The following is a 12,696-nucleotide window of genomic DNA, read 5'->3' on the forward strand; positions in this document are numbered from 1 at the left end:
GAGTCAAAGCGTTTTGTTCTTCAGCTCGAGTGTTGTTGTTCTAATCTGTTCATAGCAAATCATTAGAAATGTGGCATATGAAGTTAGGCTTTGTTAGCTTGTGCTATAATGTGAAGTTTGCTTATGCTGCTTCAGGGTTTTAAATATCCTTTTTTTTTCAGAAATAATTTATTAAAGAATGTTTTTACTTGGGCTTTAGCCAACAGCCAGAAGCCCGGTTAATTCTTTACAAGAGACACCTAATGAGTATTTTTCTGTTCTTTCCTCTGTGTTCAATGTACTAAAGCTTTTTGTGTTTCTTTATTGCTAATATGTAATATTACACCATAAATATTTTACGAGTTGCTTTTAGTTTAGCAGCAGACTGCAAATTGAATCAGTATTAGTTGTTGCCACTAATTAAGGGTGTTTTGTTTTATCTTGTACAATAAATCTGTTCCTTATTGACAACCACAAAATGCATAGTGCTGATTAAACTTGTAGCAGTGAAACTTTACCTGATTTGTTAACAAATTAACATGCAGCATAGCAGCTTTTAAGCTGCAGCCAACTTTCCATTTTATAATTCGTGGAACAAACTAGCAACCTTGTGACTTCTGCCCCCCAAGGGTGGAAAAAACCCCCAAAATCATAAGAGAAGTATTTTGTGGTTGCAATTTTTCTTACATAGAAATGTTAATATATATTAAAATTACATTAAACATATTGTAGTCATTAAAGTACAGCAAAGTAATTATAATTTGTGCATATTTCCGGCATTTTTATCACCAGCTTGCTTGTTATTTTGTATGTGTTACTAACCTGAGTCTGCCAGGCATTCAGATTAGTCAGGACCTTTTGGCTGCTGTGCCCAGCTAAGTGATGGGTGTATTTGTTGCTGAGGGTCAGCATGTTTTAACCATTTATTTTCTAACTGAACCTACCACATATGTGTCATTTCTAAGCTGTCTGGAAAGCAAAACTTATGCTTTGATCTTAATATTTTCCAACCTTTTTTCTTTTTTCTGTGTCTGTGCAGGTGGCAGTTTGCTGTGCTGTGAGTCCTGCCCAGCAGCCTTTCACCCTGACTGCTTAAACATCGAAATGCCAGATGGGAGCTGGTACTGCAATGACTGCAGGGCGGGCAAGAAGCTCCATTTCCAGGATATTATTTGGGTTAAACTGGGAAATTACAGGTCTGATGAAGGAATTTGTGTTGTTTTACAGTACTGGCATGTTTAAGTAAGGATCATACAACTGGTTGCTCCTGTAGGCCAGCCTTGCTGCACACTGATTTCTGACTCCTCTCTGAACTAGGGACCTCACCTCCTTGCAAGCTTCAGGTTCAAAGATTTGCAGCTTTGCTGTTGCTCCAGGCCAAGGCATTACCCATACAGGACTCCTTGAGTCTTCTGACTTCTGCCTCCAGTGTAGGAGCCTTTAACCCCTGTTTGTGTCAGAGATCTCTGCCAATAAATTGGTGTAACTGGTAATCGGCTAAATTACTCCCTCGCAGGCTGGGACATCAGTCACTCAGGTTGTTGATGTTCCACACTTGGGTGAGATCTGAGTGAGACAGAAGTAGCTGGGGGTTATCCTTGAAACATTAATAGGTGTTATCAACCTTCTCTTGATCTTTGACAATTACAATACTTGCAGGTCTTGTAAAGATGATGGTTTTGCTCCAGGGAGTCCTGTGTGTGTGCTTACCTTGCAGGCAGGTGAAGTCCCACAGATCTGAGTGTCAGACTTTTCTTTTCTAGTCTTCTCTCACTCTCTGCTAAGAGAGGGGACAAAATAATTTTAAATCCTCTTGGATCTTGGAAATAACAATCAGTTACTGCTGTTTCGAATTATTTTGTAAACTGTCTCTTGCAGAAAGAGCTTGACTAAAATGCTGTATTTTTTTATTTGTACTTCTGTGCTAGATGGTGGCCTGCAGAAGTTTGCCATCCGAAAAACGTTCCCCCAAATATCCAGAAAATGAAGCATGAAATCGGAGAATTTCCTGTGTTTTTCTTTGGTTCTAAGGATTACTATTGGACCCACCAAGCACGGGTGTTCCCTTACATGGAGGGAGACAGAGGGAGTAGATACCAAGGGATCAAAGGAATTGGAAAAGTCTTCAAAAATGGTACACAGCTAAAAGTAAACAAATATAATCCTGGGATATGCATGCTTTGCTTTCTTCCCACATAGCCTTGGTTTTGAAATTTTGTTTTACAATATTGAATTAAAGAAATTTGTAGCGTCCTGGGCAACAGTCACTGTTACTGTCTTTGCATGAAAACATTATTTTAATGTCTTGTAAAAGACTGGCATCTAACTGAACTTTATCTGATGATTTTTACTTTCTGGAAAGCTTAAAACAAGTATTAAGAAAGTAGACTCTTTCAGACTCCCTCAGACTGGGAGACTGAAAGAGTAGAATTAATACATCTGTTAAGAACAGTAAGACTCCAGGAGCATTGTTTGCAAGACAGTTAAATGATGGGACTAGGACAGTGCTTTGTTTTAACTCACAAGGGAATGAGCAAGTGAGTTTGGGGAGGGGAGCAATCCTCTTAATGGCATTTCTGTTGATTCTGCAATCTTTTTCAGCTTTGCAAGAAGCTGAAACTCGATTTCGAGAAATAAAACTACAGCGAGAAGCCAAAGAAACCCAGGAGAGTGAACGTAAACCCCCACCATACAAACATATTAAGGTAAAGTTTGAGGAAATGGGTGCTCAAAGGTTTGAGCTGAGCAGTGAGACAGGGTCAGGTTATAATGATGGTAACTGTGCTTTTACAGTCATGAGTTGGTGAAATTTTGCTTTTATTGGAATGGTGCAAAACCAAATTAGCAACCACCGTGTAACTTTTTCAATAAAACTAACTGCTCTAAAGTCATATCTGATCTATTTTAATGTCTATTTCAGGTGAACAAACCTTGTGGTAAAGTGCAGATCTACACTGCTGACATATCTGAGATTCCCAAGTGCAACTGCAAACCCACAGACGAGAACCCGTGTGGCTTTGACTCGGAGTGCCTGAACCGGATGCTGATGTACGAGTGCCACCCGCAGGTGTGCCCGGCGGGGGAGCGCTGCCAGAACCAGTGCTTCACCAAGCGCCAGTACCCCGAGACAAAGATCATCAAAACTGATGGCAAGGGCTGGGGGCTGGTGGCCAAGAGGGACATCAAAAAGGTAGAAATTGTTCTTGCCCTGCAGAGTGGGTGAGCTGCCGTGCTCTTGGTGGGTTTGGGATATACTTCACTAGTGATCCTTGGTGTCTTTCAGGGGGAGTTTGTCAATGAGTATGTGGGAGAGCTGATTGATGAAGAGGAGTGTATGGCAAGAATCAAATATGCACATGAAAATGACATCACCCACTTCTATATGCTTACTATTGATAAGGTAGGGTATTTGATGGTTTTTGCCATTATTTACTTACAACCTTATTTTGATCACCTTGGCAGGGCACTCTGCTACCTTTGACTTTCTACACTTTCACATACTCACAGCGTTGCATCTTCTGTGCCTGCTCTCTCCATTCTATATGTACATAATGGATCTCCTTAGTTCTGTATTATGTGATAAATGACATATTAAGGTCTATAGGTTGTGCTTTGTTGCTTGAAATGAAGAACAGTACTTACCTGCGCCTGTAAGTACAAAGCACTTACCTGCCTAGTCTTAAAATGAAGTTTGGGGAAATAGTAGGATACAGTGGAAGGAATTGCAATCCTTTTACTAAAATTTCAACAACAGACAATAAAATTCTCACTTGAGAGAATGTGGAATAAAATTGTGAGGCTGTGTCCTGTATAGGGCATTTAATCTTTTTTGTAGCCATCTGTCCCTTGCATTGTTTATGGCAAAACTAGGCTTGTGCTTTTGTAGAAACTCTTTTCTGAAAGCACTCTCTGTTAGTAGCCAGCCAACACTCCACAAATTGATTCACAGCAAATTATTGCAGCAGATTAATTAACACAGCAGAATAATTCAGCACCTGTGCCTCTGTGCACACCTCTGAGTATTTTCTTCCTTGGGAGAAGGAGAAAGTGAAGAACCTGGACAGCAGGAGTTGTAGATTATCTGTATTATATTGCTTCAGTCCCAAGACAACTAGTTAGGAGAAAAACAAGAGCTGGCTGCCATTCCTGCAGCTTTTTCAGTCCCAACCACCATTCTTTTTCCCAAGGCTCTTGCTCTGTATTTCCACATCTACTGTTTCCCTGAGTCCTGTAACTGAGGAGTTCTGCACAGGAGTTCCCACCACAGCATGGTGAAACCACATTGCTCTGAACACTTAAAGTTTCTCACTCCTCTGCTAGATTGACATACAACATCAGTGTGTTAAACATCTGAACTGAACATGTATTTGACTCTTTGTGTCATTAATAAATTGTCATTTTGCCTAAACTGCCAGTGCCATTATGAGGCTGAGCTGCCCGTGCAGTGAAGTGTGTGCACATAGACATGACAGTCACACATGTGCATTATAAAAATCAGCTAGAAACAAACTATAAGAATACTTCATAAATAAGCAAAGCCTTCTCAAGCAGCTCTGCAAAGAGACAGTTCTGGCAATTTCAAGCTTTGTTTTACTTTGTTAATGTCTGGTATATTTGGGGGATGTAGAAATGGGGTGGTTTTAGCTTGCCAAGAGCTTGTTTACATTTAAACTAGGCTGATTTGGGGAAAGAAATCTGGTGAGAAACTGGTAATCTCTGGAAGTAATCATGCATTTGGTAAATGCCATAAAGTACCATACTTTTAAATGCTTCACAGCTCCATGAATGCCAAGTAAATGGTAAAGTACTGAGTCTGACTTTTGAAGCTTCCTGGGGAAGGGGGTTCCTTAACATGCCCACCATAATGCTCACAAGCACACTTATCCTGCCCTGTGGCTGTGATGGGTGCTGGGAAATGTGAGCTAGAGCATGAGTATTGCTTTGGGAGTGTCCCATTCCAGGCCATTGGGACACTACAGTTTCCAATACAACATGTACCAGCAGCTGGCTTGTGTGCTCTGGGTGGCAACACCTTGTCAGCTCTGAATGCAGCTATTGAAATCAGTTATGGATGATTTTTATGGTTTTTTGTGAGGGGGGGAGAGCAAAACCCTTCAGTTTGTTGCTGGTTTGTTCTCCAGGACCGAATTATTGATGCTGGCCCCAAAGGAAACTATTCCCGGTTCATGAACCACAGCTGCCAACCAAACTGTGAGACCCTCAAGTGGACAGTGAATGGAGACACTCGTGTGGGGCTCTTTGCTGTGTGTGACATTCCTGCAGGTACATCAGCTCAGCTGCCTTTGCTTTCATTCTCTCAGTTAAACTCTGTGCATTTGCTGGTGGGACAGTCATGGTTTAACTGATCCAGTGCAAATATTTTTGTAGAGGACTCAGCACACAGAGGAGATGCTTTGTGATCTTTGTGATGCTTTGTGATCACTAAAAATCAGAAAGATTTTTAGTGTGTTTTAGTTGTGAGTCCTATGGCTGCTTTTTGTTCCTTGCTTCTAGGGCAAGTATTCTTAGCAACTTTGTGGTTTTTTGGAGCTCTCAAATGCATAACAAAACCATAAAAAACTTAAGGAGTGGATGTAGGAGGCTGTTTAGAAGTATCTGTTTTCTGGTTTGTGTGCATACATGCTCACACACATACCTATCTACCTGCAGCTATATCTAGCTGGATAGTTGGATGAATATAATATGTGTGAAGGCCAAACACGAGCACAGTTTTGTGAAGTCAAATTTATTTTAAAATGTAATTGCATAAAATACCATGGCATATGGGCATCTGGTTAATTCATTGTCAGTGCTTATAAGCAGTAAAGAGAGGGAACATCCTATGACAATATATCAGCAAACAAGTCCCAAACCAGCAGACAGATAGCAGCAGCTGTATTTGTTTGCAATGATTTTGATAAAATTTGTTACCTTGTCCTTTTTACACTCAGGGACGGAGCTGACTTTTAATTACAACCTTGACTGTCTGGGCAATGAAAAAACAGTCTGCAAATGTGGTGCCCCAAACTGCAGTGGATTTCTTGGGGACAGACCAAAGGCAAGTAATATATCAAGTAATACATCTAGAGATTTTGACAGTCTTGTCAGGGGAAGGTTGTAGAAGCTTTAAACTACTAAGAATGTGCCTAACTGTGGCCAGTGGGATTATTCTGACATTCTAGTTTATATTTCCCCCATTTAAACCTTACAGTGTGATTATTTTGCTAAGATTCATTTTAAAAAATTGATTTGAACTGAACAATAAAAAATGTGAGTTTTGAAAGTGGAAGAAAGTTACCAAAGTATATCAAGAAATAATCTGTATGAATCCTGTTTGGGTTAGTTTGAAATCTGTAATCCAGCAGAGATTGATGGAGTTTACTGAAGGGCTGGCATAGGAGTGTGGGGGAAGGCACAAGAACCACCTGTGGATGTTGAAAAGCTGCACTTCACACTGCTCAGGACCAGCCACTTCAGAGGGTGGACTGAGAGACTTCAGAATCCACACAGCTGGTTTTTGTTAAGAGGTGGACTTAAATGAGGTTTCACATAAGCCTGTGAACATTTACACAGACAACCATGAAGAAATTCAGTGTTACAGTTTAGTTTTATGGGTCTGTCTTCATTGGTAGATAGAATGGGCTAATTTAAAAGAAAGTAGGTAGTGATTACTGGGGTGAGAGGGAGGGAATGATGGTAGGGATGTTGAAAAATCATCCAACATTTTCTATGATTTGGTGAAGGAGAGTTAAAGTGCAAGCAGCACTTGAAAGCTGTTTCTGTGCATGCAGCACAGAATTGAAGTCAGATTGAAATAGGGATAAGGTTTGGTATATTCTTTCTGTCATTAGCTACATTTCCTGAAGTTCTGCTGTCTGGTCCTCAAAGAAAACTGGGGACAGGTTTTAGTAATTCCAGCATGAGTATTCACAACTGGAAGAGAAGAATGGATATTGAAGTGATTGGTGGTGCAAGTACATAATGAGGGTAAATTAGCCACAAGTAGATTAGACTGGAAATTGGAAGACCTTTTGTCAGTGACAAGAAAATGAAGGTTTTTTTTCAGTAGGAAGGTTCTGTAGGGAGAAGGTCTGGTTTCAGGATGACTTTTCTCAAGGGTCAGTGTAGGTTTTTGTGAGCACAGATCAGTAGAGTGAGGCACTGGGCAGGTCTGCCCCAAGTCAGGCTCTTGGCTGTGTGCACAGTCTGCCAGGTGTGCCAACAGCTTGGCAGGGTTGTGTAATATTTTTCCTTTGCAAAACTGGCATTTACAGATTTGTATCTTACTCTTTTAGAATTCTTCCACTAATGCCTCAGAAGAAAAAGGCAAAAAGACCAAAAAGAGAACACGGAGACGCAGAACGAAAAATGAAGGGAAGAAAGAATCTGAAGATGATTGTTTTCGTTGTGGTGATGGAGGCCAGCTGGTGCTGTGTGACAGGAAATCTTGTACTAAAGCTTATCATCTCTCCTGCCTTGGTTTGGTGAAACGTCCTTTTGGTGAGTCTTACACTTGTATAAATAACTTGTGCAGGTACCTCAGTTACTGCAGCCTTGTCAGGGGTGTCATCCTGTAAACATTGGGTTTGTATGGCAGGAATTTCACTTGTGCATCATGTGGAGCAGCTCCTCTTGGATTTGAAGACAAAATGGTGGCCTCCTCCTGCCTCTCTGGCAAATTGAGGCACTTCTTTTACAGATGTAGGTAATTGTGCACATCACCTGGTAGGAGCACCATGGCCCTGCCATAGGACAGTTGATTCTGTCTGAGAAATGCATGAAGCCCTTTGAGTTCAAGCCAGAAGAGCATCAGCAGCTTCTGAAGGAAGGCAAGTAGGGAAATTAAGAGCAGCAGACATCAGGTTGCAGTTCCAGATATCACAGGAGTTACCTGGTTCCAGTCAGCCATGGCAGGTGAGATATGAGGAAGGGAAGCAGGCAAAGCCTGTTATCCCAGAAACAAGTAAAACAAGAACTGGTAAGGTATGCTGGGGCAAAAGAGCAGCTGTAAGGGAAGGACACCAGTCATTCCTGAGCAAGACTGGCAACAGACAGGGGACTGCAGTAAGAGGGGGCAGCAGCTGACTGGATGTTTGGATGCTCTGCCAGCCTGCAAGTTCTGTAAAATGCTACTGAGTGAAGCCTGAGTCATTCTTCTAGCTGGAGCTGACTGCTGTGTTTGAATGAGAGTGTGTCAAGTCTGCTCCTTGCAGCTGCCAGCTGAGCTTTACAAGTAAGATGTGTCATTCTGGGTGTTGAGATCAGCCCTGGTAGTTGCTATCATTTGCTTTGTCAGGAAAGCTGTGCCTTGTTCAGCTGCTCCAACACAAAACCCCTTGAGGAGATGATGCCGTGTTTTACTCCCCACTAATGGGCTCTTTGGTTTTGATTGCAGGGAAGTGGGAGTGTCCTTGGCACCACTGTGATGTTTGTGGCAAACCTTCTGTTTCTTTCTGCCACTTCTGCCCAAACTCTTTCTGCAAGGAGCACCAAGACAGGACAGTGCTAAATTCCACCTTGAATGGACAGTTATGCTGCTCTGAACACGTTCTTGGGGTGGATTCTGTGGAAACGCAGAAGACTGAGAAACCCCGCAAAAAACTGAACAAGTTCAAGCCCAGGAGAAAGAGGAACAGATGGATGAGAGCTGAATGCAAATAGTCATGGACTGCAGTTTCTACTGCTAACACTATCTTGTAGATAAGTTGTGAATATGACCAGGGAAGGACACAATTTTACGTATATTCTGTAAAGGTTACAATGTGGGGGGGGAATTTTTTTGTTTTGTTTTTTTTATAAATCCACTGAGCCAACCACAGCAGTCTTCTGCTGCTTCTGCACTGATAACGAACTGCATAGTTCAGCAAACTTCAGGACAAACCAAACTTATTACTCAGCATTACAGTTACACTTGAATTGTTACGAATGTAAAATGTTCCCTCCAAAATACTTGGTTGGAGGTAGGTTAAAATCAAACCAGGTAGGCGTAAACATAGTTTTTTGAGATAGTATTTGTCAACCAACAGATGTTTAAAATAGTATATCCTTGAAAGAAGTTGTTAGTTCTCAAGTCCTTTTGAGTAAGAAATGGCTTGGTCTGTGGTCCCAATGAGATTTGCTTGCCTTGTGTGTTTCTGAGCAGGTGCTTGAATGCCAGTCCTGACCCAGGTGTGTCCCTCACTACAGCCACACTCACAGCAAGTGGTTTGTGCTCTTCAAAAATTATTCTTAAGCAATCATGACCATAAATATCCTTCCACCAAGAAATGTGGTGCATGGTGGGAAAGGCACACCCTGTACCAGAGAGGAGGACTCTGACTTTGTAAGAGATTTTTTTCTATACTGTTTTTTCCTGTAGTTCATCCCAGCAAAATATGAAGTTACTTGATCTTGCAGAGCTATGCAGGTCTGGGCTTAAAGGGATATTGTTTTGCAGTCTAGTCCCAGGACTTAAAGGGATATTGTCTTCCAATCTAGGCCCAGTACTTTAGGATTTTTCTGTCGTAATAAAAGGAAACCTTTCAAAAGCTATTACTTGGAAAAAAATAGTTGTTTGGGGTTTTTTTTTCTCAATGGGAGGTAAAATGCAGAGGCAAACTTTCCTTTGGAATGCTTGGAGTCCCAGTATTTCAACTTTGTGATAATGCAAGAAATGCCCAACAAGGAACAAAATCACTCCCACGAATGAAACAGAAAGCGAAACTTGATTGAAGTTCAAAAACTAAATTCAAAACAAAAGGAAAATAGATTTTTGAAGCAGTGTGTAAGAATTTTGATGCTAAATTTTGAAATGTAGCCTTACTCTGTTCCTTTGCATAAAGTTTCTACAAAAATGGCTACTTGACAGACTAATTTTTTTTGTTACATTTCTAGGAGCTCTGCTCTTGACTATCCTGTCACAGCTGTGTTGTGTCAGCAAAACTGTTTTGAATTCCTCACCCCCATTAGCATGGGTGACTCACAGTGAACATACAACACTTATTGACAGAGATAATACTGGAACTAGGAAAAAACAGTAAAGAGAAACATCTGTGCCAGTTTTCCTCCCAGTGCACATCCTTGGTGTGTGATCAGGCAGCATCCCAAGCACATTTTGATTTTTGCCATTGTGACCCACCCTCCATAAGCACCTCCATGTCCACTGAGCCATTTGTGTATGTTCTAGCTTAGTTTGCCCTTCATAGTGCAGGAACTCTGTGTAGCCCTTTTGAAAATGAAGCCTTGCTGTATCATGGAAGTGTATGGGTTTTTTTCCCAAGGTATTTCTTCAGGATTTGATTTAGTTCTTGGAATTGCCAAAACCCCCATTTATTCCCAACATGTAAAAAGTCCGGTTTTATTAGAAGATATTAATTGAAAGAGGTTATAAATGTTGCATTGCCCTATGATGAACACTTTGGTTTCTGTTTTGTGACCAAAATGCTTTGTTTTTTGAATCAGTTTTTATAAACACTGTTGGAAAGTTAATTTTTTTTTTAATTATTTTGAAGAAATAGCAGAGTTCGAAATCAGGGGAAGTGTTACATGTTTGCATTTTTTTACATGATATGCCAAGCCTTGCACTCAAGTTAAAATTCAAGATTCTTTAATTGATTTTGAGGGAAACTTTTTCTCTGCCATGGGGCTGAAGAACACTCCTGTGCATAAAATCAAAACCAAAAAAATTATATTATGGATGTTTCTTTAACAATGGGTTTCAAGGGAAGGAAAATGAGGTCAGGTAGTAAAGCAGAAATATTTTCCTCATTGCTTTAAAACAAAATGAAGGAATTGGATGTCATTGGGACCATTCTTTGAACACCATACGATGTAAGGAAGGCTTTGTAAGAATACCTTTCAATAAGTTATTATAAATTTTTTCCTTTACATTCCATTGCTTTCATAATTTGTTAACTTTTTTTTTTTTCAGTTGTTTTGTTTCTATTTCCTCTCCATGTGTAACAGCTCTGTCACTGTGGAACTGTGATGCCCCAGGTCCCAAGAGGCAGATCCCCACTTGCAGAAGGCACAGCCTGCAGTGCCAGCAGCCCTGGGCTCTCAGGGGGCTCCCCAGCACATCCAGCACAGCAGGATGCAGCAGGGACACCCCTTCTGTCTGTCTGTCTGTCTGTCTGTCTGTCTGTGGGGACAGAGGGACTGTTCACACAAACACATCTCAGCCAGGGGCTGTTTGTCCTTCTGCTTCTTCTACCTCTCCCTGCCCTGGGCCCTGGGACTCTGCATCCCTGGGGCTGCAGGCCAGGAGGGCACTTGGGAGTTCTGGGAATTCCTTCCTGAGCAGGAACATGGATCCAGTTCTCTCTCCCTGATACCCCCTGGCTCAGCTCAGGCACTCAGGTGTGATCTGGGAGAGTTTTGGTTCCTGTCCCAGGACAGGTGGGGTTTAGGTGCATTGTAATGAAGGCTTCTGTACCTTTGCTCTGCAGCCTGGGAAAACAGGCTGAAGTTATGTTTAACAAAGAAGACAGAAGAAAAGTTGTGACACTGTTTTCCTTCTCCCTCTGTTCAAATCCAAGGTAAAACAATCCTTAAGACTTGAGCTTTCTCGTGATGCAACTCAGTACTTTTTAGCATTCAGCAACTTGAAGGATTTTCTGCTATAAATTAATCTAAACAACATTAACTGTGGCATATTATGTGGCCTTAAATGATGTTCTTTGTGTCTTGCCCATCAAAGTAGCAAAATGTCTTTCTTTTTTAGCAAAAGCTGATACATGACAGCCAATTTCAGAATTTGTTGTTCTTTTATCACATGAGCAAGCATGGAAACAATTTTCAGTTGAGTATGTTAGATGTATTTTCATACAGCCTAGGAAAAGTAATCAGAGTAAATGTCTGTTTTGTTCAATAGCTTTGTGTTCATGGTCAGGTTTTAGGAGGTTTTTTATTTGAATTACTTGGAAAAGCAAAATATCTTGAAAGACATATTAATGGGATTTTTCCACATTGTTGAGTCTCATTATTCCATGTCTGACTGCTTGAGGAACTTCAATGTCTTATTAAATGTTGAATTTTATTCCTAGTTATTTAAGAAGTTGCTAAGTCTCTTTTGTAAAACAGCTCTATATACTTACTTTGGCACTTTTTTTTTTTCCTTGTAAGAAAAAAGTGGAATTGATACATCCTGAGCAAGCATGGTTTGGCAGTGAGGGCTTTGTTCTCTCATAGGGAAAACGTGCATTTCAGGCCTACATAAGAGATGCACTGGAAATGCTGTTTTTATGCTTCCTCAGAGGTGATAATGATTGTGCTGTGGCTTGTTTTCACACTCTTGCTTGTCACAGAACTGCTGACATTTCTTGCAATCCAGTTTTTCCAGTGCTGCTCTCTGTTGCTCATGATTTTTGGCTTTTGTGCCGCTGAGCTGGGGCTACCCAGCCCAGCCAGCGCTGCTCCCTCAGGGTCCTTTTGCTGTCACAAATGCTGCTCCTGCTTGCTCAGGTCTGAGTTTGACTCTGGCTTTTTCACACAGGTTTTTTTGGGTCTGGTTTGGCTTCCCCTGTGGAGTCTCCCATGTGTGACAGTAGCTACAATTTTTATAAAAGCATTTGAGAGATCTTTGATACTGGTGGCTGATGGTTCTGCTGAGGTCACCTGGTGCTGTGCAGCGGGATTGTGTCCCTGTGCTGCTCTGGGGAAAAGCACAGCCTTGGGCCAGGGAGGAGCTTCATGTCTCATCTAAATCAGCAGTGGGAGAGGCTGCATGGAGCTCTGCCC

General features: G+C 41.3%; 1 protein-coding gene and 1 non-coding gene across 5 annotated transcripts in view; both read left to right on the top strand.

The window, feature by feature from the left end:
• The window catches only part of NSD2 (nuclear receptor binding SET domain protein 2), a 74,526-nt gene extending 62,536 nt beyond the window's left edge, over positions 1-11,990 (top strand). For all 4 annotated transcript variants that reach the window (XM_054295696.1, XM_054295693.1, XM_054295695.1 and 1 more), the window contains 9 exons: positions 1,019-1,175; positions 1,908-2,113; positions 2,581-2,684; positions 2,900-3,169; positions 3,263-3,379; positions 5,121-5,262; positions 5,931-6,037; positions 7,275-7,479; positions 8,375-11,990. In XM_054295696.1, coding sequence (XP_054151671.1) covers positions 1,019-1,175; positions 1,908-2,113; positions 2,581-2,684; positions 2,900-3,169; positions 3,263-3,379; positions 5,121-5,262; positions 5,931-6,037; positions 7,275-7,479; positions 8,375-8,640 — 1,574 coding nt within the window. In that variant the 3' untranslated portion in view covers positions 8,641-11,990. The remainder of the gene's footprint in view (positions 1-1,018; positions 1,176-1,907; positions 2,114-2,580; positions 2,685-2,899; positions 3,170-3,262; positions 3,380-5,120; positions 5,263-5,930; positions 6,038-7,274; positions 7,480-8,374) is intronic.
• On the top strand, positions 4,844-4,972 carry LOC128950976 (small Cajal body-specific RNA 23). Its single transcript, XR_008484412.1, has one exon. It is a non-coding gene; the product is annotated as a small Cajal body-specific RNA 23 (non-coding RNA).
• Positions 11,991-12,696: the final 706 nt, after the last annotated feature.

Source organism: Melozone crissalis, unplaced genomic scaffold (assembly GCF_028551555.1).
Source record: "Melozone crissalis strain CALT ecotype California unplaced genomic scaffold, PUWL_Pcris_2 ptg000006l_1, whole genome shotgun sequence".
In the NCBI taxonomy this organism is placed as follows: Eukaryota; Metazoa; Chordata; class Aves; order Passeriformes; family Passerellidae; genus Melozone; species Melozone crissalis.